Source organism: Triturus cristatus, chromosome 3_2 (assembly GCF_964204655.1).
Source record: "Triturus cristatus chromosome 3_2, aTriCri1.1, whole genome shotgun sequence".
NCBI lineage: Eukaryota > Metazoa > Chordata > Amphibia > Caudata > Salamandridae > Triturus > Triturus cristatus.
In genome coordinates this window covers 892336061-892362316 of record NC_140584.1, presented here as the reverse complement: position 1 = coordinate 892362316, position 26256 = coordinate 892336061, and the positions used below count along the sequence as shown (strand labels likewise).

General features: G+C 41.7%; 1 protein-coding gene across 1 annotated transcript in view; it reads right to left on the bottom strand.

Annotated features, from left to right (window-relative positions):
• ITGAE (integrin subunit alpha E) overlaps window positions 1-26256 on the bottom strand; it is an 847690-nt gene that overhangs the window by 329838 nt on the left and 491596 nt on the right. The window contains exons 12-13 of the mRNA XM_085649316.1: window positions 22152-22219; window positions 15133-15280 (exon numbers count right to left, since the gene is read on the bottom strand). Of these exons, the coding sequence (XP_085505442.1) occupies window positions 15133-15280; window positions 22152-22219 (216 nt within the window). The remainder of the gene's footprint in view (window positions 1-15132; window positions 15281-22151; window positions 22220-26256) is intronic.

The window sequence follows — 26256 nt, the reverse complement described above, 5'->3', positions numbered from 1 at the left end:
ACTTTCTGGTGTTGCACTTGTGATGCTTCCTAGTGCCAAGCATCTCAGGCACTCTTTGGTTTGGATTGTCCTTCATAGTTCTCAATGGGACCTCAGCAGCGGCAATATGCAATCATCTGTGGTATAGAAGTTGCCGCAAGTGGCCATACCCCAGCACAGATTCAGGGAGCAAGCAATTTCACTCTGGGGCACACTGCAGGGAAATCCAGGTTTACTTGGCCTCACCACATGGCCTGGCAGTGCAGATCTCTATGCACTACAGGGGGTGAAATTAAATTCTTCCAGTACCGATCTTTATGGTTCTCTTTTCTAGGCAGTTTATCCTTTGTGCAAGACATTTCCAGTACTTCTCCCCATTCTCAGCAGCAGTCAGTGGAATACTTAACTCAAGGTGGTTTCAAGTCAGTTCACTCTGGGAGGTTGCAAAATTCCAGGTATACTGACTGGCCATTTAAGACCCATAGTTACACCACGTTTGCATCCAGGGTTGGTGCATTGAAAAGGACCAGTTCTAGGGCCAGTTTCAGGCAATCCTTGTCTTTTATGTATTCCTCTGAGACTGATTAACCCACAATCTATGACTTCAAGTGTCAGCATGAAGGTGCAGGGGAGCTGTGACTTCCCTATCAAGGAAATCCAAAAGAAAAGGCAGAAAAGAAAGATGCTAAAGCTTACCAACTCTGCTACTCTTCAACCTGTGGGGAGTAACCAGTGTTTTATTCATAAAAGAAGTTCAATAAGTGCCAGTGACCTAAATTGGGAGATAGGCCTTATCAGACTCACTGCCACCCGGAGACTCCTCCCCCCTAACCAGCAGCCTACCCATCAGCTGTGCTGTCAGCATGGTGGGTGACCAACAGCTGGGAAATAGAAAGAGCTGTAACTCTACTTTAATTTCCATCGTGGTTTATGGAAATAGAATAAGGGCATCCAATACACTGAAATAGTGGAGGATCACTGTGTTGGATGTCCTTCTATTTCCATGCTCATACGAAATAAAGCAAAGACTAATGTGCTGTCTCCCATTGCTGAGACAAGGATCGGGAAAGTGTAGATGTGGCAACGAGTTTGCGTCCTCTGAAATAAGTGCCAAAGGTGTCTCAGGCAAACTCCAGCACAAGGTATCCTTTGGGGGGTAACACATATGGTGAGTAGGAAGGAGGTAAAAGCTTTTAATAAACTTCTATCGCCTATGCTTCACAACCTAAAGTTCGGTACACCACAGTAGACCTCAGGAATGCTTTGGAGAAGACCTGCAATTCACAATGATGACTGGCAGGCTCTCTTGAGCCTCCATCTTATGTATTAGTCACATACAAGAAATCCAGAATGGATTTCTGAGTTGCAACAGTACATACGTTCCATGTTCATACAAATACACGCAAGTAGGGTAAACATACATAAGTCATCCATGCCCCACATGGTCAACGGGAAGGACCCAATTGCAGGTGTCTAACAGACAAATTTAAACAAGGGAGGACAGTAAGCAACCCTTCCTTTGCAGGCCACAGGTAAAAAAACATGTCCTGTATACGTTGATCTGACGGCCTTCACGCTCAGTAAAGAAGGGTATAAATCATGTACCATTCTAAACAAGTAAATCCAGCTCTGGAACTTGACGAAGGATGTCCAAATTCTTTGGAGCCATGTGGTGGACCTTTACCATCCCAACAAACCCTATTACAGACTAAGGACCATCAATCAGTTTGTTTGCATAGCACCACAACAATAGATATAGACCCTGATCACTGCAACAGACACACGCACCTTGAGAAGACGAGTTTTCAAAGCCTTCAAGCACCTGTTTGCATAAAATCCCTCCAGGGGGCTATCCCTAATAGCATCACCTCCAACATCTGAGTTGCCGTTCCTTGGCCTTCTGTCTGTCCAGAACTGTACTATTGCCTTGTCCCGGCATTGCTTCCTCAGGTGTCTTGCCCTGTGCCTACTCCATTTGCAAATATATCTGCAAGATAACCCTGCTTAGCAGCGTCTGCAGTGATAGTGAATTGTACGTTTGGGGTCTGTTTAATGTTGTTGGTTTTAGGCTAGTAGACATTTGGCCTTGCATTCCTGGCTCTATGTCTAGCTGCTAGTGCTCTGGGTTGGCTGCATCAATACAATTAGAATTGCACATTAGCCAAGCCTTGTCAGGATTACCAGTGGCACACTACAAATAGTTTCAAACAGTGATACGATACAATGAGTTTAGACATTGAACCCCATTGCCCTCATCAAATTAGACAATTTAACTTGTAAGATGTTGAAAGTATATATCCAGTTGGAGACATTTGTGTGCTCAACCTTTTCTCTGTGGTCCTTTATCCTTAGTGTCATGTTAATTCCAGGTAAAACGGATTGCGGTGAGTGTATGTAAATCCTGTACACTGAGTGAAGTTTCAGTACTCTCTTGCAGGAGAAAGTGGGGCATATGCCTCAGATATGGACCAACTTGAAAATCCTTCTCTCCTCTGCCAGGTGCTGCCATGCCTCATCCTGCATGCTAGGGCAAGGATGCTAGTCAATACACCATCTGCCTGCACATGCCTTACACTCCAGTACCCAAACACTCCCATAACTACTCACCAACCATTGCTTACATTTTCTTATTCACCTGCTTGCTGAGCCATCCCAACCATCCCTGATCATGACTTAGGTGTGGGGAGTAAACCATGAAGGCTCACATTGTCCTATCTGGAGAGTGAGACTATACTATAATATGTGTATCTCGGAGTGTTAATAGTTTTATTTAAATATAGATTTTTTCATATTTATAGCCAACATTGTGCTATGATTTCAAACAAGCAACAAATTTGTATTACATTCTTCACACCAAGATATTACATTGATATGGTAGTTGCTCCTCTACTCCAGGCCCCACATCCCACGTATATATTCTTCTGGATCACTGATGAGATTCTGTAAAGATCATATCTCAAGAAACAAACATCAACCATCTTCAAACTCTGCAATACTCACCAATAGTAGCACAGTAATTTATTGAACGTCATCGTGTACTGAAGCATTATCACACCCCTATTAGATTCCTCAGATTATGTACTTGAGCCAATCACCTCTGAAGTCTTCTATCATTCCACAAAATCTTTTATCAGTTTGGCCCAATATATACCAATCCTGTAGAGCTTGAGTACTCCAACACCAGTCAGAAATCTTCTTATGTTTGTTTATTTATCAGCTAAGGTCAGCATATCTTTATTGTAATTTCCACCATACACAAGCCAACAAGTGTTTCATCTCTGGACAATAGTATTCCAGTTGACCTCATTAGGGTTAAAACAGTAATTCATATATTATAATACAATCTTACTTCTAAATAATGTATTTAATTCCTCCACCATGTCCCCTGTGACTGAAACAATTAAACACAGTGAAGTATACATTAAAAAAGAGAAAGTAAGAACTGGAAATTTCCATAACAATTATATGGGTAAATAAACATTTCAAAATAGTAACCAAGATATCCAGATTATAATTATAGGTGAGGTCAATATTCAAATTTATTGTTACAAAACATATATTTGGATGTGACACACCGTCAACAATTGACACTCACAAGATGAATTATGCAAGAATAGTAAACACCTATTTAAAGAATCACCCTAATTACATCTACCAAGTGCAAATTACAGGGAGCTTGCCTGATTATAGGAAACTTTCCAAATCATGTATGCAAATATCATACTGACTCAGATGTGTAAACACTGCAAAATAATAGTCATATCTGTTGAAAATAGTCCATCTCAACTTATATCATCCACTTTTAAAAACATACCATATTAAAAAAAATGTTGGCACAAGATGCATTGAAACAAGTGAAACCAACATTCTGATCATTTTTGATCTAAAGATCTGCCCAAGTAAAAAGAGATTAAATCCCAAACAAGTATCCATGTACAATAACTTAATAATGAATCAAACATATCCCAGAAAACCAATAGCCAAGCCACTTAATACAAGAACAATTTATCTAGATTTTCCTTACACACCTGATAGCTAAAGAGAAGATGGGCTGTGGACTTCCCCCTTGGTCGTCACCTACCCAGCCGGACTTTGGGCAGACTTTCCTTCATCTCTCCGTCGTATTCTCCCTCCTACCCCTTTACCCTACCCTCTTTCCCCCCTATGCTCCATTTATCTTGTCCCATATGCTCTCTAAATGTTTTCCCGTTGAGACCTAGCTATTTTGACCGATGACCGGTGGAGCTACCTGATAGCTATAGAGGAGATGGGCTGTGGACTTCCCTCTCGGCCGTCACCTACCCAGCCGGACTTTGGGGCAGACTCTCCTTCGTCTCTCCATCCTATTTCCCTCCTACCCCTTTACCCTACACCCTTTCCCTTCTAAGTTCCACTTGTCTCATCTTCTACGTTCCTGAAATGTTTTTCTAGTAACTGATGTAACTTGTAACTTATGTAATTTTCTAACTTTGTGGAACCTTATGTAAAGTGCTCTGATTCCTCCGGGTCTAGCCAGCGCTATATATAAAAAACTGAAATAAATAAATAAATAAAATGAAAAGGAATGGTTTAGTAATTATGTTTCTCTGTCTCCTATAGTCTTTGTTTTAAAATATGTCTTGATGGGATCAGTGTCAAAAAATCGAAGGACTAGAAATCGACCTACAATAATATCGGAGCAGAAATATTGATGTCAAGAATATCGACATCCTATCTACAACATGGTAAGTACAAAAATATCGAAATTAAAATATCGATGTCAAAAATATCGTAATTAACTAATATCGTTTTTTCTTTAGTTTTAAAAATTATGTTAAATAAACCAAATAATACTTATAAATAAAATAAACATAATTAAATATATTTTATAATGTTTAAAATTAATAATTAATATATATAATTTAATAAAACATTAATTAAACATATACATATAATATATGATATATATACTTACTTAATAATTATTTGTAATAATTATTTCAGTAACTTAGAATTTTTTTTTTTTTTTATAAATTACCAATACATCTATACACATAAAACAATAACATGAATACAAATTAAATAATTACATATAACAAATTTAAAAATGTACTTTTAATTAGATTTTTTTTTATTACTAATGATATATTACATTAGCTAAAATAATCCAAAACATATTAAATATCAGACAGAATAAAACTACTACTCCAACTCCAAAAAAAACAACAGTAAGGAAAATGTTGGATAGCGTAGGGCTAAAAATTACTATTTCCACTCCAGGGAGTGTAACAGTAGGGAAAGTGTTGGATAGCGTAGGGGTAAAAATGACTATTCCAACTCCAGAGAGTGCAACAGTAGGGAAAGTGTTGGATAGCGTAGGGGTAAAAATTACTATTCCAACTCCAAAGAGTGCAACAGTAGGGAAAGTGTTGGATAGCTTAGGGGTAAAATGACTATTCCAACTCCACAGAGTGCAACAGTAGGGAAAGTGTTGGATAGCGTAGGGGTAAAAATGACTATTCCAACTCCAGAGAGTGCAACAGTAGGGAGAGTGTTGGATAGCATAGGGGTAAAAATTACTATTCCAACTCCAGAGAGTGCAACAGTAGGGAAAGTGTTGGATAGCGTAAGGGTAAAAATTACTATTCCCACTCCAGAGAGTGCAACAGTAGGGAAAGTGTTGGATAGCATAGGGGAAAAAATTACTATTCCAACTCCAGAGAATGCAACAGTAGGGAAAGCGCTGGATAGCGTAGGGGTAAAAATGACTATTCCCACTCCAGAGAGTGCAACAGTAGGGAAAGTGCTGGATAGCGTAGGGGTAAAAATTACTATTCCCACTCCAGTGAGTGCAACAGTAGGGAAAGCGTTGGATAGCGTAGGGGTAAAAATTGCTATTCAAACTCCAGAGAGTGCAACAGTAGGGAAAGCGCTGGATAGCGTAGGGGTACAAATTACTATTCCCACTCCAGAGAGTGCAACAGTAGGGAAAGCGCTGGATAGCGTAGGGGTAAAAATTACTATTCCCACTCCAGTAAGTGAAACAGTAGGGAAAGCGCTGGATAGCAGAGGGATTAAATTTACTATTCCCACTCCAGAGAGTGCAACAGTAGGGAAAGCGCTGGATAGCGTAGGGGTAAAAATTACTATTCCCACTCCAGTAAGTGCAACAGTTGGGAAAGCGCTGGATAGCGTAGGGATTAAATGAACATAATAATGAATTAAATAATTTGTTATTAAAAAATAGCATATTAATAATTAATTTACTAAATAATTTTTAATCAATACCAATAAATTAAAATAAATATTTAACTAAATAACATTAAATTACATCCCACACTATTCCCCCTTTAACACACATCACACTACACATACAAAAAACACAATTAATTTAACTATCAATTAATCAATTAATAACAATTATTAATACTTTCTTTATAATTGATATAGTTACAAATTAACTAGTTAATACATATTAACTACCAAATAACAATTATTCACCAATTAATTATTAATTAACAATAAATTAATTAGCAATAACAACAAATAATAATTATTAATACATTAATAATATATAATATATTTAACTAAGTAATAACAATTAATTACCAATTAATAATCAATTAACAATTAATTAATAATAAATACCAATAAAAAAACAAGATCATTAATTAATTTAATTTAATTACATCCCACCCTATTCCCCTATAAACCCACAACCCACTACACATAAAAAATCACATAATTAATTTAATTATCAATTAATCAATTAATAAAAATAAATCACCAATTAATTAGTAATTAACAATAAATTAATTTACAATGACAATAAATAAAAATTAATAAAAAATAATTATAACAAATATAATTAACTAATTAATAAACATAATTTACAATTAACAATTAATGGACAATTAATTAATGATAAATACCAATTAAAGAAAACATATTAATTCATTAATTATAATTAAATTACTTCCCACCCTATTCCCCTATAAACCCACAACCCGCTCTGATACTAAAACGCTAAATTTACTTTAACAAAATTACTAATTTCTAAACATTTATTTTTAAATTTATTAAAATACATTACAAAAATGTTTAACATACATATAACATACATATTAAAATACATAACACACAAATAAATATCGATATTATTCACAACGATATTTTTGCTTGCGATATTACTTACTTCGATATTACTTACTTCGATATTTAAAAAAACGATATTACTTACCTTGGGGTCGATATTCTGGTCAACGATTTTCTTGACTTCGATATTCTGTCCCTACGATACTAAAAACTCGATATTAATGTAGGTCGATATTTAAAACTCGATATTTTGTCTAACCACCGTCTTGATGAAGGTGGTGTGAACTAGATCAGTGTCCACTGAAACGCCCTGTCGAGAGATTTCTGTTTTAATTAGTACATTTGGGTGCCGATTACGATCCGGTAAAAATGATCCCCGTACGACTCGTATCCGGTCTTTTTACCGTACGAATCGTACAAGTGCCGTACAAACTGCCAATTACGATTCGCATGGGAAAAGTCCATACGAATCGCATTGGGAATTATTCCCCACACGTCCTCGGGTCGGAAAATGTGTCCGACACGTCCACGGGCGATTTACCGTACAAATGTGAAAAGTGAAGTCCGACCGCGGAATTACGATCCATCCCGTGCGTCCGATGTTACAACCGTATGGAAAAAACACCGTCCGCACCGAACTCCCATAGCAACCATGGAGACATGGGCCCGCATACGCGCCCATCACTCCCCCCAGCCCTCCTATGTACGAGTCGAATCCCCCCCAGCCCCCGTATGTATGCGCCGTAGCGCCGTACCCCCCCAGCCCCCGTACGTTCGAGTCGTACCCCCACCCGTGTATGTACACCCGTGTACGTGTCGAACCCCCCGTGTATGTACACCCGTGTACGTGTCGAACCCCCCCGTGTATGTACACCCGTGTACGTGTCGAACCCCCCCGTGTATGTACACCCGTGTACGTGTCGAACCCCCGTGTATGTACACCCATGTACGTTCGAGTCGTACCCCCACCCGTGTATGTACACCCGTGTACGTGTCGAACCCCCGTGTATGTACACCCGTGTACGTTCGAGTCGTACCCCCACCCGTGTATGTACACCCGTGTACGTGTCGAACCCCCCGTGTATGTACATCCGTGTACGTGTCGAACCCCCCGTGTATGTACACCCGTGTACGTTCGAGTCGTACCCCCACCCGTGTATGTACGGTGCGTACTGCGCACCGTACATACACGGGTGGGGGTACGACTCAAACGTACACGGGTGTACATACACGGGGGGGTTCGACACGTACACGGGTGTACATACACGGGGGGGTTCGACACATACACGGGTGTACACGTACACGGGTGTACATACACGGGTGGGGTTCGACACGTACACGGGTGTACATACACGGGGATACGACTCGAACGTACGGGGGCTGGGGGGGGTCGGCGCGTACATACGGGGGCTGGGGGGGGGGGTACGGCGCGTACCGGGCCACCTACTCTGGTCGTTTCGCGGCGTACTTCGCTTTTCCGGCACTTTTTGGGTGCCGGGAAAATATTGCCGTCCGGACTGCTGTCGGTTCGAATCGTACTTCCTGGGTCGTGAAACGCTGCCTGAAAGCGTCCCGATGTCACGTCGCAGCATTCCCGGATCACATTCGTATGTATATTTTCGTCGGTCGGTGTTTTTTACGATTCGTGCGGAAATGGTGTTTCCGTGCGAATCGTAATTCCATGTTTGTAAAGTTTTACAACCGGGTACGAGTCGGACGGAGAAAACGCTCCGACCGACGGTTCGTACCCGGTTTTTACCGGATCGTAATCGGCACCTTGGTGTAAACAGGAAATGATTCTTGTATCTGAACAGTATGAGAATGTAATAGGGGATGTTTAATTATTGGATGTATTTTTAACATAAACAAGAGGTGTATGTTCTAATTATATAATAAATTATATTTGTTTAACTAGAGTGAGACAGAGATTGATTTCATAATGGGTGTACATTGTTTATGATGTGTATTCATGTGGATATGTTTTAATCTGCAATAAAAAGGTTGCAGTAGAGAAGTTAAGCACAAAAAGCAAATTAACTTTTACTTGTTGTTGTAAATTACCCTTTCCTTTCTTTCCAACAAGGGTGACGGATAGTACTACCAACATACATTTTGTGGCATTTGCACAACAAGATGTATATCACAAATTTGGTACCACATTTTATGTTATTCCTAATTTCAAAAGTTATTGTAGAAAAAGGATGTAATCTTGTCCTTTGCTAATATGCAAACTCGACAATGACCACATTTTTAAAAGCCATTTGTAACTAGAAACCACCAGGGTACAACATTTGAAGAGCCAGGACAACTAGGACTGATAATATCCCTTTAAAAATAATACTGGGTTTTGGGTAAATATAACCATTAATCATGTTATATACCCTCAAAAGATGCCAATGTGTTTTTAAAATCTTACTGAGTTTCTCAACTTCCCTACCATATGATGTGATGGGTCTTATTGTATCCTGGGTGTTAGGCTTACTGTTACATGTATCCCTAAAGGTATTTCCCTTATATACTGTCTCACCCTACGATATTTCTGATTGCGAATGTGCCCTGTTCAAAATTACTTTATCACACAACTTCACTCTCTCTGGGCTTCTCATTTACTGTCCTCCAGTGACGGACAGGACCTTTCAGGAAGCCCTAGCTCTTACCACATCTACCCTGGCCCTAGAGACAGCCAACTTTAGCATTTTAGGCGATCTTAATTTACATCTGGACCGCCTTGACTCCCAGGAGATTACCAACTTTCTAAGAGACATGGACGCTTGTCAACTAACTCAACTAGTAGAGGGCCTATCACATCTCGCAGTCCACTTACTGGATCCAGTATTTTCTAATATCCGTTCTCTCAAAGTCCACGCCCTCCTTTCACTAACCTGGACGGATCACTCTCTTATCCATATGTGCCTTAGGCTAGCTGGTGCCCCCTCAGCAGATCTCCCATCTGCCTTCTATGAAACAACACTGACACAAACTAGACGTATCTAGCTTTCTGTCCAGTCTAAAATCATCCTGCTCCGCCTGGCCCATCGACTTGGAGGAAGCAGATAGAGCATATAGGGGCTGGATTAACAACTCACTTAACCACTGCATCCCTAAGAAACTGTCTTGCGCCAAGCAAACACAATCGCATGCCTGGTTTAATGAGAACCTAATGATGGGAAAAAAACACTGTAAAACTCTGGAACGCACCTGAAGGCGTACCTATGACCCCATAGCTAAAAAGATCTATAGGCAGGCTATCAAAGCTTACCACAAACTTGTACAAAAGTCCAAAGCCGCATTCTACACCAATCTGATCACATTGAGTCCTAATCCCTCCAAAACCATTTAATCTCTCATAAATGACATGACAAATCCCCCGGCAGTAACTAATAATATCATATCTACCAACCTGCACTGCGAATCTTTGGCACGCTCATCAATAAAGTAGAGTGCATCTACAATACACTCGACTCCAGAAGGGCTGCCTCCAACCACCCACTTGATCTCCCCTACTCCCTACAAGTCCTACCATCTATGTCCCTCAAAGAGCTGGAAACTCTGGCAGCTAAGGTGAAATCAGGCTCCCCTGATGATCCAGTAAAACCGGACACCTTCAGGAAATTACAGGACTGTATCATGTTGGAGGGTAGGGAACTGATCAACAGATCGCTCCAGTCGTCAGTAATTCCCAAATCTTGGAAACATGCCATGGTTGTTCCTTTACTGAAAAAGCCTACACTGGATGCTTCTCTACCAGAGAATTTCCGGGCAGTTTCCCTGCTTCCTTACCTGGCAAAGGTCATGGAATCCCACGTTAATATCACTCTGACCAAGTATTTGGAAGCCAATGAGATTTTGGACAGATCACAAAACGGGTTCCGGCCTAAGCATAGTACGGAATCCGCCTTGTTGGCAGTCACAGAGCAGTTGCTGGCATCGCTGGATGAGGGCAACACCTCGGCACTGATCTTACTCGATCTGAGTGCGGCCTTCGACATGGTCTCCCATGAGATTTTGCTCCAACGACTCTGGGAGATCGGGGTCAGTGGTAAGGCCTGGGCCTGGTTTGCGTATTTCCTATCCGATCGCTCTTTTCAGATCCACGCCCCTCCCTATATGTCCAGTACCTATCCCCTCAGCAGTGGTGTCCCCAAAGGTTCTGCTCCGAGCCCCACGTTGTTTAACATGCACGTCCGCCCTTTGGCCCTCCTGGCCAAAGCCCGGAAGATCAATATGATATAATACGCGGGCGACACGCAACTGCTATTCACTTTCACCAATAACCCAGCCCAAGACCAACTAAAATTTCACCAAGATGTCTTGGCTATCTCTGATTGGATGGCAGAAAACTACCTCCAACTTAATTCTTTAAAAACGGAGGTGCTTCTGGTTGGCAGGGATCCCCATAAATGGGGCGACCAGTGGTGGCCCGCTGCACTGGGCACTCCACCCCAACCGAAAAGCGCAGTTAGGAATCTAGGGGTCCTGATGGACAACTCCCTCTGGTTTGAGCTCCATGCCAAAAAAGTGGCAGGTACATGCTTTGGCCACCTACGTGGTCTGAAACCCATTTTGGTTTTTTTTTACGCTTCTACCCGTCAAATGATCCTTCAATCGGTGGTTCTGTCACGTCTTGACTACTGTAACGGACTGCTACTTGGCGTAAATAAAACTGTCACGAAGAGACTTCAAAGGGCGCAGAATGCAGCTGCCCGCATTCTTGTCGCCCTCCCTAAGCATTGTCATCCCTCCCATCTCCTGTCTCGCTTACACTGGTTGCCTATCGAACAGAGAATTCAGTTTAAAACTCTCTGCACCACTCACAAGATCCTACATGGCAGGGGCTCTGCACATCATATGCCCCAACGTGAGTTCTGCGCTCTGCAGATCTGCATCTGGCATGCACTCCTAGGGTGCGCAGGAGCAGAGGGGGGCGTTCATTTAGGGCCCTGGCCCAGCCCTATGGAACTCTATTCCAACCACGGCACGCAGATCACAAGATCATTGGGCATTCTGAAAACAGATCAAAACCTGGCAGTTTTCATCCATCAGGCACTTAAAAGTTGGGCTTGCGGCGTTCTTGCCCCCTAGGCATTTAGAAACAGATAATACCTGGCTGTCCTTCCGTCTGGCTAGCAACACTTCACCTCGGCTACCCGTTCTTGAGCGCTGGGATGCCCCGTTGCTGGGGCAGCCATGCGCTATACAAGTACTCTTAACATAACATAACATAACATAGCTTTAACACTTGTAGATGTCCCTGTTTGTCTATCATAGCCTCTTATCAGAAACCTCTGCACAATATCATGAACATTCTGTTTAAATTCACAATCAAACTATTTCTTCTAGCTCATACCATTTCTCCAAAAGGATTATCCATCAGTTGATTTCTCAGGTGTGCACTAGATGCATGTAACACTGAATTATAAGAAGTTTCCTTACTGTACATTCAACTTTGAAGTGTCATGTTTGTGGTACCAATGTCCATTATATAAAACACATTGTTCTAAAAAATCAAACGAATCATGTGTAATATCACACACATGTGTGATAATGATTCAGTGGGTCTCTTGTTGAGAAAATGTTTCACTACTTGTAAGCCAAAATCATGCAAGATATTTCTACATAAAGACACATCAACTAGAGTGGCCAATAGTATGCCTTCTCCCCAGGAAATATCACATAAAAGATTAAGGACATGTTTAGTGTCCCTAACAAAAGATGGTAAATTAAACACATATGGTCATAAGAATATAGCAACAAACTGTGAAATCCTCTCTGTTGGTCCCCCTATACCTGAAATATTAGCTCTGCCTGGAGGAAAGCAATCTTCTTTGTTTATCTTTGGAACAATTATTTCTCATGCCACTTTTTAAGTTAATAAGGTAGGTAATTTCTGTGCTATTCTTGCATAATTTGTCTTTTGGGTGTTAATTGTTGATATATTTTTGTAGCAATAAATGTGGATATTGACCTCACCTATAGCTGTAATCTGGATATCTTGGTTACTAATTAGGAATGCTTATTTACCCACGTAGGGCCAGATTCACAGAAGTAATCTGAGACAAAATCCTAAACTTACTACTTTTGCTATTCACAGAATGCACTTACTACTTTTGGTTAAACGTACTACTTTTGGTATTCACAGAAGGTATTTAGTAGTAGTAAACTAACTTTACTACTACTAAATGCCTTCTGTGAATACCAAAAGTAGTACGTTTAGGTTTTTGTCTCAGATTAGTTCTGTGAAGCGGGCCCATAATGTTTATGTAAATTTCCAGTTCTTACTTTGCCTTTTTTAATTTATACTTCCCTGTGTATTATTGTTTCAGTTGAAGGGAACATGGTGGAGGCATTACATGTATTATTTTGATGTAAGATTGTATTGTAATATATTATATTAACTACTATTCTAGCCCTGATGAATTCAACCGGAGTGCTAGTGTGACAAAACACGTGTTGGCTAGCGTATGGTGGAAATTACAATATGCTGACCTTAACTCACGAATAAAGAACATATGAAGATTTATGACTGGTGTTGGAGTGCTTGAGATTGTTTCTTTTGTATATGGACATTGTCTTTTTCTTCATCGCTGAGCACTCAGTCGCTTTACTTGTCATTGTATGTATTATTTATGTTTATTACATTTGATACTGAGTGTGTGTGCGCCAAAGTTACCAAGCCGCCACCTTCTTGCTTTGTCATGTGGAGCTTGAGTGTCTGTCCTGACTTCTCACATTATTAGTTCCTCAACTAAGCCAACTCCAACTCATTCCTTCAGTCCTTGTTTCACCGTCTGGCCAATTTTAAGGCCGGAAGCACAAATATATATTGAACTTTCTTTAATTTTTGGTTTGGCGATATTTTCCCAAAGATACTGCCACACACAACCATCCAAGCTCACCCATCACTTTTTTCATCTTAGATACAATCCCACTCCAATGTGTTACAATAGTGTTGCAGCATCGTGCACAACCATGTCCAATGAAGGAATACAGCCTTTATTGCTCCACACCTATTACACACACAGGGCACATGCGGATACATCTTGTTTAATTTTACTGTTTTTAAGTTAAGTTTGGTTGGGGTAATTAACACGCATTAATTTGAAACTTTTATTGTTAGAAACCTCCTGCCCCTGAGCACTTGGTACTATTTGTTCACTTTCCGCCAATGGAGCGTCCAGATCTGTGTCCTAGTGTGGTCTGACTATCAGGGATTTATCCCGTCGGTCTTGTACAGACTATCCTTTGATATTTGTCCATGTTTCCGCATAAAAGCTGGTTAATCTTTACATGATTTAAAAAACGATTTGGACAATGAAACAACAAAGTGCAATATGTTATACAAATGAAATGAAACTTTCAGTATATATACTTCATACTATTAGGGTCGTAGATTTCCTAACACAAACATTTTATATTGACTTTTGAGAATAAATTAGATGTAAGCATTTTCAAACTTTTAGTAGTAAGCCATATTTGAACATTTATATGCAATAATTGTTAACAAAGATTTCAATACTTTCACTATGTGATATGCTTATTGAATTTTGCTATGCTGGAACTTAATTATGAGCTCACTTACTAAATAAGAAATGTTCTGCTTCTCATACTGCAGGAATGGTCATGGATCAACCCCAAATGCCTCCTAGGCTTCCTTAAGGATTATAAATTCCTAGCCCGTGTGAATATCCCCAAGGGTGTGACATCCCCATCCCTCCCCATCTTCTACTGACACATCTCTAGCAATGTTGGGGAATGGCTACAACCTTAACAATATCTTCCTTTATGGCTGCCAGGAGTGTTAATAGTTATGTGGTTTTGGTGAAGTAAATGGGCTACAGGTGGAGGAAATCAATTTTATTCTGTACTATTGACTAGAGTAACACCTGCTAGCTGAATTCAAAATCACACAAGTAACACAAATAGTGTAAATGGATTTGTTTCTTGTGCTGCACTGATAAAACCTTTGTGTAATGTTGCCCTGGAAGAACAAAAAAGATTTTCACAAATGGATAAAGCATGGTTAAAATATACATCGTCCACAACGGTTGAATGAATATTAAAAACAAGTAAATTGTTTACCTAAGTAGCTGTATTTGGCAGAGTGTGCATTTTCCCAAGACTCGTTAAGAAAAGCCACCTCATACTTATCGTCTGCTTTCTCAGTGCTGTACCGCAGAAGACCCCCAGACCAGTCAAATGCACCAACGGCTCCGAACAACAGGGATCGCTGAGGAATATAATGTTTAATGTTAGAGGAATGCTCCCAATCAGTTGTCTCGCCAGCAGTTCCGGCCTACAGTGGAATACTTTTAGATGCTCAATAAAATGAAGACCTTAATTGGCACATTTTAGTCCCTTTAGAGTGGTTATTCTGCCTAGTACTCTTAGGAGTGCACTGGGCACCTCCACACTAAGGGCCTGATTTTGAATTTGGTAGACATTGTATTCTGCCACAAACGTGGTATAGAACAGTGTCTGCCAAAATGATGGTCCACTCGCTCTGTTGAGAGTCAGGTGGGTCATAATGTTTCCTCCAGTGGAAGTCTTCCACTGCATAGTGCTTGTTTTGTAATGAAAAAAAGGTTACTGAAAGACCGCATGAAGCATGGCGGTGGTATCTCTGAAGGCATGGAGATCTCTGCCAGGCAGGTGGGGGTCTCAAAATATGCCCAGCGATAGTCTGCCTCGATAGCAGAGATCATTACCCCCACTCCCCTGGAGGATGATGGGCTTACCACCAGAGCCTAAATCAGGCTCTTAGTCAGGTGCAAAGAAGATTTCAATGGTGACACACAGAATGCTAAGTGTTAGAAAACAAACGGAATCATGGAGAGAGCTAATGTTTAATTTGTGCTGATGTTTGCTGGTGATAGGTACCGGAACTCTTTTTTGGGATTGGTGCTTAGTCTTCATCAGTCATTGACCCAGATCAAGAGAAAGGCATTAAAAGGAGAAAGAAGGAGGAAGTGGAGATAGGAAAAAAGAGACACATGGTGATATCAGGGATAAAAAATAAATCAAGAGAGAGTGAAACAATAGGAAGTGTAGGATGGTGGCATGAAGGGGCATACATTGGAATTATGACTGGACAGCCTTTGCATTCGGCAAACTCAGCATTCAACAGTGAATTGGTGTGCTCCTAAGGGAAACTTTAGACACATACATTTTCTTTTCTAACAAATTAAGCACTGGAGCAAGGCAGTGAGAGGGGGCAATGTTAAAGAAGAATGTTTATGAAGCATATTCCTGTGGGGTGTTTTTTGAAGATTCTTCATTCTACAACAAATCCAATTACAGTGTCTAGGCCAAGCTGGTGTGAGTCGTAGACAGTGTACAACTAGCCATCCATGTATACTGACCCTCTACCCTGACATCTTGCATGTGGCACACAAGAAGTAACCAATCACTAGAAAAAAAGTGAAATCACAATTAAAGATTCCATTGGTCTGGCCCCCGAAACAGCATTCTCGCAACTTGCATAAATTTAGACCCACATACTTTCTCTGTTTTGTCAAACCCAACTGGGTCTCCTCTGCTACAGTGGAGGAGCGTCGCTCCACTGAGTTCAAAGGAAAAATAAAATGATAATAGCGCAACGTTAATAATGCTATGTTATTATCATTTTATTTTTGTACAGATACCTAGCCAGCTTAGGGCATGGCTTTGCTGTCCTAACGGGGAGGAGGAGTGGTTTCTGCACCATAAGTGCATGTGAGGGTTTGGCCGGCAGTTTCGAGCCTGTCAAACCATCATGTGCACTTAGCATGTTCTCCACCGGGCTCTAGTGCAAGGCCAGGTGGAGAACATGCATAGGCTCCCACTCCCTGACTGACAGCTGAACCAGGGCGCTCAGACCAATCATGATGCTGCTGTTATGCTGGTGACAGCAGTGTTGTGATTGGCTAGACGAATATGGGAGCCTATGTGTTTCCTGCAGACTACAGAAGAGGACGGAGGAGAGGAGGTAACCGGCAAGTAAGTGAGCTTTTCTTTTGTTTCTTTTTTACTTTTTTTTAATTCCCCCCAGCCCCTTGTCCCACCACTGCATTTCCATAGCGCCGCTCCTGTTCATACCTATTATTCCCTTTTTAGGTCTCGCCTAACGTTGCAGCGCGAATGCGCTTCCATCGCTTTGCGAGGCATGCAGTATACACTGTAGTGTGGAAGCTTCGTGGAAGCTCCGCCCACTCTCTGGCCCATCTTCTTCATTGGCTTAGGTCATAAATGCTGCCTTTCCGATTGGTTTTAAGCTTGTTAGTCCCTCCCCATGACAGCCATGTCAGTCATTTGTATCCTTCCATGGCTACTGGCCCCTTCACTGTGCAGACTACTTTCTTCCCGTCCCTCCCTACCCCCCCACCACAGTCCATGACTTCTTGGGGCCCCACACCTCCCTCCCACGCACTCCCGGTCGTGCTCGTGCCTTCTCGCGCCCGCCCTCACTCCAGGATTTCAATTCAATAGCACTCGCGTAAATACGAGTCCTATTGCATTGCCAATGCTTGTTTTAGCTTGCATCTTTGTTTAAGTTTTGACTGTGCCCAGACCCAATACGTAGACGGAAAGGAGTTGGTTCTTGCTCCACCGGTGCACCCTCTGCCCCGTGCTTGCATTAATCCGCTCACTAGTGCGAAGGTGTGCTCTAAGAAGTCTCCCTGACACCTGGGGATGCCTCGGTTCTTGACTGTGCCCAGACCCAACACGTTGACGGAAAGAGGTTGGTTCTTGCTCTACGTGTGCACCCTCTGCCCCTGCTTGCATTAGAGATGAGGGCACCAGGCGGGAAGGCGTGGCTTCCAGTGGCAGCTCCCACTGACGTTCTGTTTGATGTGTCTGGATGCTTGTTAACATATCAAAGCACGTCCATACATAACGTGCATTTATAAAGCGCACGAGTCACCCAAGGGTATCTTGGCACTGAAAAACAGCCGTCCACGTCAACATCTTCACCCCAGGCAGGCATAAAACTGGGCAGAACCTGTCTGTGATTAATGGATGGCCTTGAGAGCCGCAGTCTCTGACAAAGTCATCACTAAAGTAGCACGTCTATCGATTGTGCTCTTCGGACTGTTCGATAGCTCTGTGGATTAAAGCAGAATCTGCAGTGATGTATTATATTCATATCAGCGCCTAAGGGGGATTCAGTGCGCTATATAACTGAGTAGGGTATTTGCGCTCTCGGGTTAATGGGACTTTCTTATTTGTAAACAATGCCGTCAGTATCTGTCAACATTAAGTTTAATGCACGTCTTTTTAGTTTTCATCAATATTTATTTTGTATTCGGTGAAAACATTAAGTTTCAACTAGAATATTTCCATTCCTATTTACTGTTAAATGCGCAACCACTTATGATTCCTGGCAGCTTTCAGCACAATAGGAAGCCGTTTTTCGCAGTCGTGTGAAAACATTCGAGTATTGTGCAAATACAAGTGCTCAGTTCTAGTTACTTAAGGAGCACCCCTTTATGTGACCCTTCCTCCCCCCTCCCCCCCTGTGTGCACAGACCCTGGCCTGGCTGCAGGACAGCGGCCTGGGGAGACACTCGGAAAATGAACTGTATCTTGCATAAAAAACGAGTCCGGTGCGAACAAGGTTAAACCTCTGCGTTCACGTGTAATGATACTTTTAATTGTAAAGTAGGAGTCTAATCAACATTAATTGTTTTAGATGTTTCTTTAGATTCAGTGAACCCCCTTTGCAGGGACACTTCCAGAGGGCACAGCAGCTTCCAAACTATGCCCCCTTCCTTAATTTCCGTCAGATTTCTTTTGAATTGCACAACTGCTCTCACATATTTGTAAAAGTACATTACTATGTCGTAATTAACTTGGGATTTATGTACATTAGGCCTCTTCCTGGTACCATGTGAACGCACTAAAATTGAATTTAGGTGCACAGCTGCTCTTCGCACAAGTATAACATGCATTTTGTTATTTAAAAGATGTGACTTTACACAGACAAATGGATTTACTCACTAGTACACTTATGAGATCATGGTGTCATTTGAAGTGTGTGAATATCTACACACAGAGGAAAGGAGTAGGTGTTGTGATGCCTTGAAAGTAGCCTAGGCAACCGCCCATAAATTGCTGGTTTCTTATGTGTGTTCTTCTACAAATGATTGTAAAGTAAATTCCAGCCTTGAGTAACGTCAAAGATTTACTTCTGTGTAGGTAAGAGTGGGGAGAGAACAGAAAGGGCTTCCCACATGAAAAGAAAAAAACACTACACCTGTGTAAATACTGATTTACCCGTGCACCGATGTACACCACGTGCACCACTAAACCTGTGTAAACACTGATACAAGAGGGAACCCCGACTATCTGCGACTGTCTTCACAAGAGTTTCCTTTAAACTACTTGTGAATTCTAAAAAAGTTGGATATTGACTCTAAATGTGTACAATGTACATAATCCAACAAGAGTGAACGTTCTAGTCACCTTGACAACGAGACAATAGTATGTCAGAGTGTGCTTGAGGTGTGAGCTTGTCCACACAAATGTATCCAGGTAATCCCTGAATTTACACAAACCTACTGTTTTTGAGAAGTTCGTGTGATGACAAAGAGGTTCCAAAGATGCTCAAATAAAAAGTGCATTTATTGATGTATTACTTTTTTTTGTTCAAATATTCTATTCATCGCTGTCCCCTTTTCAAGTCTCTCCTCCACTTCACTTTTCTATTTCCCACCCTCTACTCCTCTCATCTGCTCCCCTTCTGTGTCTCTCCCTCCTCTCATCTAAAACTCACTCCTTTCATCTCCTCCTTCGTTCCTCCCTCTTCTCTGCCGGAATTTCTTCCTCAACTTTTGACTTTGCTGCTCTATGACTTGTCTCTGCACACGACCCCACCACCCTTTTCTTACTCCTTGTCTTCCCTTCTTACTCTCTCTCTACTCCTAACTTCTTCATCTCCTTCTTCTCTTTCCACCCGTCTGTCCCATTTTTAGGTCTAGCATTCGAGACCTCTTGTATATACTTTAGTATATACTTATATATTATTATTATTAGTATGCACTTATATATATATACTTGGTGGGCTCTGGAGATCAGGCCTAGGACTTGTCTGCTTCCGGTTAGGGACTTTTTTTTCTGTTCAACTGCCTCTATTTAACTGTCTTGATAGAAAACCAGTAGAGATCAGTAAAATACCAGAATTGCTTTCTACTGTGAGACTTTCTTTTTTCTATTTTTCTGGCAACTGCCTCTATTTAACTGTTCTGATAGAAAACAACCAGCAGAGGTCAGTAAAATACCAGAATCACTTTAGCATTCTCTAGATTCCAGTCAATAGAAATTGTCTTCTACGAGCACCCATAGACAATAATATTTTTTTTAAATCTTGTATTTTCAGTGATATGACCACCGAAGGCCCTGAGTTTAAATCAAAAACAGAGCTTTGGACTATATGATTTCCTGCTCAAAGGCAATTTTTCTCTCCATGTGTTCCCATACCTGGTGTGTCATGCAGTTTGGTGCTTACTTTCCCTCCATGTTAAAGATCAGTAAATGTTTCAAAACCCAGGCTAATGTGCTACATAGCTAAATACATATAAAGTCCCAAAAGCGAGACTGATTGCATTTAAAATGCTTGTTACTAGTGTGGTCACTATGCGCTGAGCCCGACACTGCCAACTTCAGTAGTTGGAAAATTGGATTATGCTTTGTTTTGAAGGTTAGAATTAAATCCATGTGTTCTTTAATTGTGCATGTGATTGTCTGCATGCCATTGCTGCTTTTTTTAAATGGTTATTTTGTATAAACATTTGGTTGTGAATAATTAAACATTTACCCCTATCTCCTTTGTTAAACTAACCCAGTGAGGCCATTGGTTAGGCCATTGTTGTTTGCAGTGGTCAAAGTGCATTCAAAAAAGATATGAGAATTGTGATAGACTGCACAGTGGGGGTGGATGAATTAGCATAGGAGAGTGGTCAAAGGCATGGCTAAAAAAACCCTAAATATTCTGTACCTTTTTTCAGTCTTTCACCATCAGGTAACTACATATAAAATATTGCACAGCTTAGTGGGAAATGCACTATCGTACATTATGAACCTTGTTTTAGTTAATGCACTGCACCAGAGAGCCACAGAATCGAATCCTGGTTGGGTACAGTGGAGAATAGTGACTTGTGTTTTTTCAGTGCTACAAGGTCCCACAGTCTGTGACAGAAAACACTGTGAACATGTGAGTTATCATTTTAAACTTGCATTACACACAGTATAAGGTAGGCTGCTACAAAATGTTCATAGGCTGCTACAAAATGTTCAAAAAGGTTTAAGATAGAAAAAAGCTACCAAAATATAGAATTTAGTAATACCCAGATTGTATGTAGTGCAAATTGTTTTTATGACTGTCTTTTAAAAGCACACACTTTACGGTTTAGCTGGTAGCTCCCTTACAAGACCTCTCAAAAAGAATAACTGTGTCATCAGGAAGCTTCAAGTGATTCCATCATTTAAAGCCAATACTGGCTTCCAAGCACCCTTTACATCTGCAGAGTAACCGTTTGTGCAGATTTATATTTCTTTCAGGCAAGAAGGCACCCTGGCAAATAGGATTTTTTAGCTGTCTGCCTGTCCCTCAGTTTCACAGCATAAGAGTCTCCCTGCCTGACACTTCAGGTGATGCATTTCAAATCTTGGAATTAACCATCCTGGGACACTTGTCTTATCACAAAGTAGGAGAACTAGTCTTCTAAAATTAAAACAGTAGGGGCACATCGTGCCCCTCAGATCGCCCTAACATCGACCACTGGTTGTTTGTACATCTGAACCTCCAACACTGGACAGAAAGTAGTCACATGGCCGTTGGCCCGGGTATCCCACAATAAGATGTTCTGCTGCAGTGACCTTGTGTTTCGGCAATTTCAATGCGTATCTCAAACTGTCCTAAATAAAAAATTTCAGGACAACGGTAACAGTTCAGCTGTGGCAGTTTTGATCAGAATTGCTCTTTCTAGTGTTTATCCCTGGCTTTAACCATTTGAAGTAATAATTATTCCACAATGTGGATCAACATCCTAACTTGTAGACCTTGGGTTCACCAAGGCGCTATATGCAAAATCAGTTGACTGATTAAAGAAAAACGTGCATACCTGGTTAAGTATCTGACTGCTGAAACCCAATTCTGCCAGATCAAACTGCAGGACATCTCCAGTAGTGCCTAGGAAACAGAGAACATGATCATTGACTATGTGAAAGCAGGCAGCTGACTTGTTTGGAATAGTTTTGTGGTTGGGTTGTCTTTTATAGTCAGACATGTAGATTTTCCACTGGGGGGGCAGAACATCTGCATTCTATTCAATAGACAGACTCTGTTACCATGCAATATATCCTTTATTGCACCACACTATCTGGTTTAATGTACCATGCACAGTAGCTCCTTCAAGTGACATAGACCTTATCATCATTCCAAAGTTCAATAAAAACACTGAGCACACAGCCATCTTCCTTCATATGGTTGCTGCAAACACAATACTGAACAGCAAAAGGTTTTATTTCCTAAGTAAACTTCTCTTCAACTTCACAACACAATACTCTAATTTTTGGATTCCACCATAACCTCTCTGTACATCAGGGGCGTAACACAGGCCCCCACAGCCCCCGTGGTGCGGGGGGGCCCCCACGCTCCAGGGGCCCCCTCACTCTCAGCGGAGGAGACGGCTGCGCCTGCAAGCAAGCCTCTTCAGCCTCCCCAAGTCCCCATAAATTAAACTGTGAGCTCATGCCCCGGTGACGGCCTCTAAGCCTCCGAGTCTTCCCTCTCTTTCTGTCTCGCTCCTCAGTTAGTGAAAACCAAGACTTCAAGAAACGGGTATTACCCTCTCTTTCCTCCTTTGGTTTATTTACTCCCCTGTCAAATGGATCCAAAAAACAATAACATTTTTGCTGGAAACGTGTTGTGGAGAGAAATAAAACATTCCAAATATGAAAAATAAATAACTAATTAAAGCAAGACAGAGTGGTTGCAAGGTGGCCAGATTGATTTATTTACACCTAAACACATTAGCGCCACTTTGCAGTGTTTGCCAGTGAAGTGATACTTTTGTTTACTCCTCTCTCTTCGAACAACATTGTTTTCCCTGTGTGGGAAAGTGCACCTTGCCTGGAGGTACTGAGATACCTGCCTGATGGGTGAATTGGAAAACAAAATGTGTACAGCGATTGTGTGTTGACGAATGTGGTCTTTTTAAACCATACTGCCTATGTTTCTGAAAGGATATAAGCAATGGGAACTGAAACGGGTCCCTTCTGGGCCCTGTAGTCATGGCCTTACCTTTTCATGCAAAAGCACTCACTAATTTCAGAATAATGAGTGTAAAAGGAAAAAGGTAACCATGTTGTTCCTGTTTACATTTCACATGTCTTGCATGTCCTGCATTCCCTATGAGTGTTTGCTTTTTAGGTCTCGCCTGACCCAGCGCATGCGCTGGTCTGGCGAGACTTATTGAGAGGGCTCCAAAAAGTGCTACCAGGCCAGCCTAGAGCTACAGTGCATGTGCGCGGGCGCGCGCGCCGCGCTTTTCCGCCATTACTTTCACTTTCGCGGCCGCTTTGATGTTTGATCGTGATCACTTTCACTTTCGCGGCTGCAGGGCCGCTTTGCATAGCCAATAGGTCTCGCTTTTGGGACCTTTTAAGTATTTAGTTATGCAACTGTTGCATGGCTAAACACTTATAAGGTCCCAAAGGTGAGACCTATTGGCTATGCCAATGCTTGTTCTAGGATGTTGTTAATTTTTTTTAGGCAGCATATTGCTCTTGTCTAGTGCGTAATTAGAATTGAGTCACATCCAGGTGTTTATAGCGGGTCAGTGCAGTGCAAGTTTCTCTCAGTGCGGCAGTATGGTGTTCAGTGGGGGAGAGGATGTGGCGCTATGGTCAGAGCTACTGAAGTGGAACTGGTGAACCAGGTTCAGCCTTAATGATCAGGCTCCCAGACCACTCTCCTGAGGGAGCACATTCCTGTGCTACACCTTAGAAGGCGCCGCAAGATCTTAAAAGCCCTGGTGTCTTAGCACCAGCAGGTGGACCTTAGTGGTGGCAACTGTGGATAAACCTTGAAGGCCTGTCCACCACTATCCATGAAGTTCACTTCCAGTCTTGGGGATAGACCTATGAAGCAGCACACCATAGAGTGGCAGTGACTCTGTCACTGAGGTCACAGGACCCTTGAGCAGGGTGGCTCTAGGGCAGTGCGACCGCACCGGGCGCTAACTTCAGGTGGGGGCATCGTGTTTGTAAGTATATTATGGTTTTAAAAGTACTTGCTACCCCCTTCCTGGCCTCCAACATTTTTGGGCAACAATAAAAATGTATTGATAACTCCAGTGATTAATGTTCTTAGTAGAGAGAGATGGTGTTTTGTCTAGTGGAAGGTTTGACTCATGAAAAGGAATGGCAGAGGTGTAATGTGCATGCTTCTAAGAACATGTGCCATGCAGATCACAAAGTGAACATAATGTGAATAGGTCAGTGGGTTACTGCTTTTGTCAGAGAGACCCTATTGTTACTTGCAGTTAATAAGTTAAATCCTAACATAGAACAGTGAGCTATTAACTGTCATGTAAGATCTGCATGCAAACACCAAGATATAAATTAGAGTGTTATGTTTTTTCCCCAGTCTTCGATTATCCTAATGTAGCAAAAAAGGGTTCATTTGGGTAGAAACCAATTCTGATTATTAAAGAGAACTCCATAACCATGGTATTATGTTTTTAATTCTGAGTTTGTGTTTCTGCAGACCAATCACTATTAAACTATGCTGCCTACCAGTATGGTTGTCATGTGACTCCTACACCTTGTAGTCCTTTGTCTTATGTAACCATTCCTACACAGTGATTTACACACATATGAATAGTTGTCTCTGTGTAATATGTGTGATGTCAAGTGCTCTGATACCCTACACTGGTATTAGTGGTGCGGTAAATTTTCTGATACTTCATTATTTTTAAATTTTTACACATGCTAACAGTCTCTGCAAAGATGTTTCCTTATTAGTACTAGTGGAACATACAACTGCAGCAATGAGAAAGCTGACCAGTCAACCTTTGCAAAGGGCCCTCCACTTCACAGCAGCACAAGTCACATTTTTTAGTAACTTTTGATGTGTTTGAGCTATAAACAATTTATTAGTTAAAATCGTCAGATTATGCAGCAGATGATGTATTATGTGGCAAATATGGCAAAGCCATAGTTATGTGGAAAACATTTGCAAACTAGGATATTTTGCCATTCATGTTTGAACTCTCTCTGTAGGCATCTTGAAGCTGGAAAACTTCTGCATCCATCCCAAAATGGGTTTCGCCCCTCTCACGGGACTGAAACAGCCTTACTGGCAGTCGCGGAAGATTCTAGAAGGATTCTTGATGCAGGTGGTTCTCTAGCCGTGATATTGTTAGATCTCAGCGCGGCATTTGATACAGTTAATCACCGCATCCTAATTCATCGGCTCAAAGATCTGGGTGTGACAGGAACAGCCCTAAATAGACTGTGCTCTTTCCTCGAGGGTAGATCCTTCCAGGTCTTCGAGGGCGAGGCCATTTCAAGCCCTAGGCCCCTTTAATGTGGAGTGCCTCAGGGGTCGTCCCTGAGTCCCACTCTCTTTAATGTTTACATGGCTTCTCTCGCGGACATTGTTCTACCCTTTGGGGTGCATGTAATTACATATGCCGACGACACTCAATTAGTGGTGGCATTTAACTACAAAAGCAGTTCCCCTACTTGTCTTGGCCCATGCCTCGAGGAGGTGATGAGGTGGATGTGCCATTCCCATCTAAAACTGAACGGTGATAAGACCGAGCTAATGTTGCTCGGTAATCCCTCCCCCCTCGAGGTTTCCTCTATCTGGCCAGCATGTATGGGCTCTGTGCCTGTCCCCAAATCCAAAATAAAGAGTTTGGGTTTCTGGCTTGATTCTGAGCTTAGCTTTAAAACCCAAGCAAGGAAAGTTGTTGCCTCCTACTTCGATATTCTAAGACTGCTGCGTAAAGTGTTGCCTTTGCTACCCCCTCAAGCAAGAAAGCTTGTGGTCCAGGCACTTGTCTTATCCCGCCTGGACTATGGCAACGCTCTTTATCTCGGTGCTCCCTGTGCGGTCTTTAAGAAACTTAAAATCATGCAAAATTGTGCCGCAAGGATTCTTGAGGGTACTCCAAGCCGCCAGTCAACCAAAGCTGCACTTAGGTCTTTACATTGGCT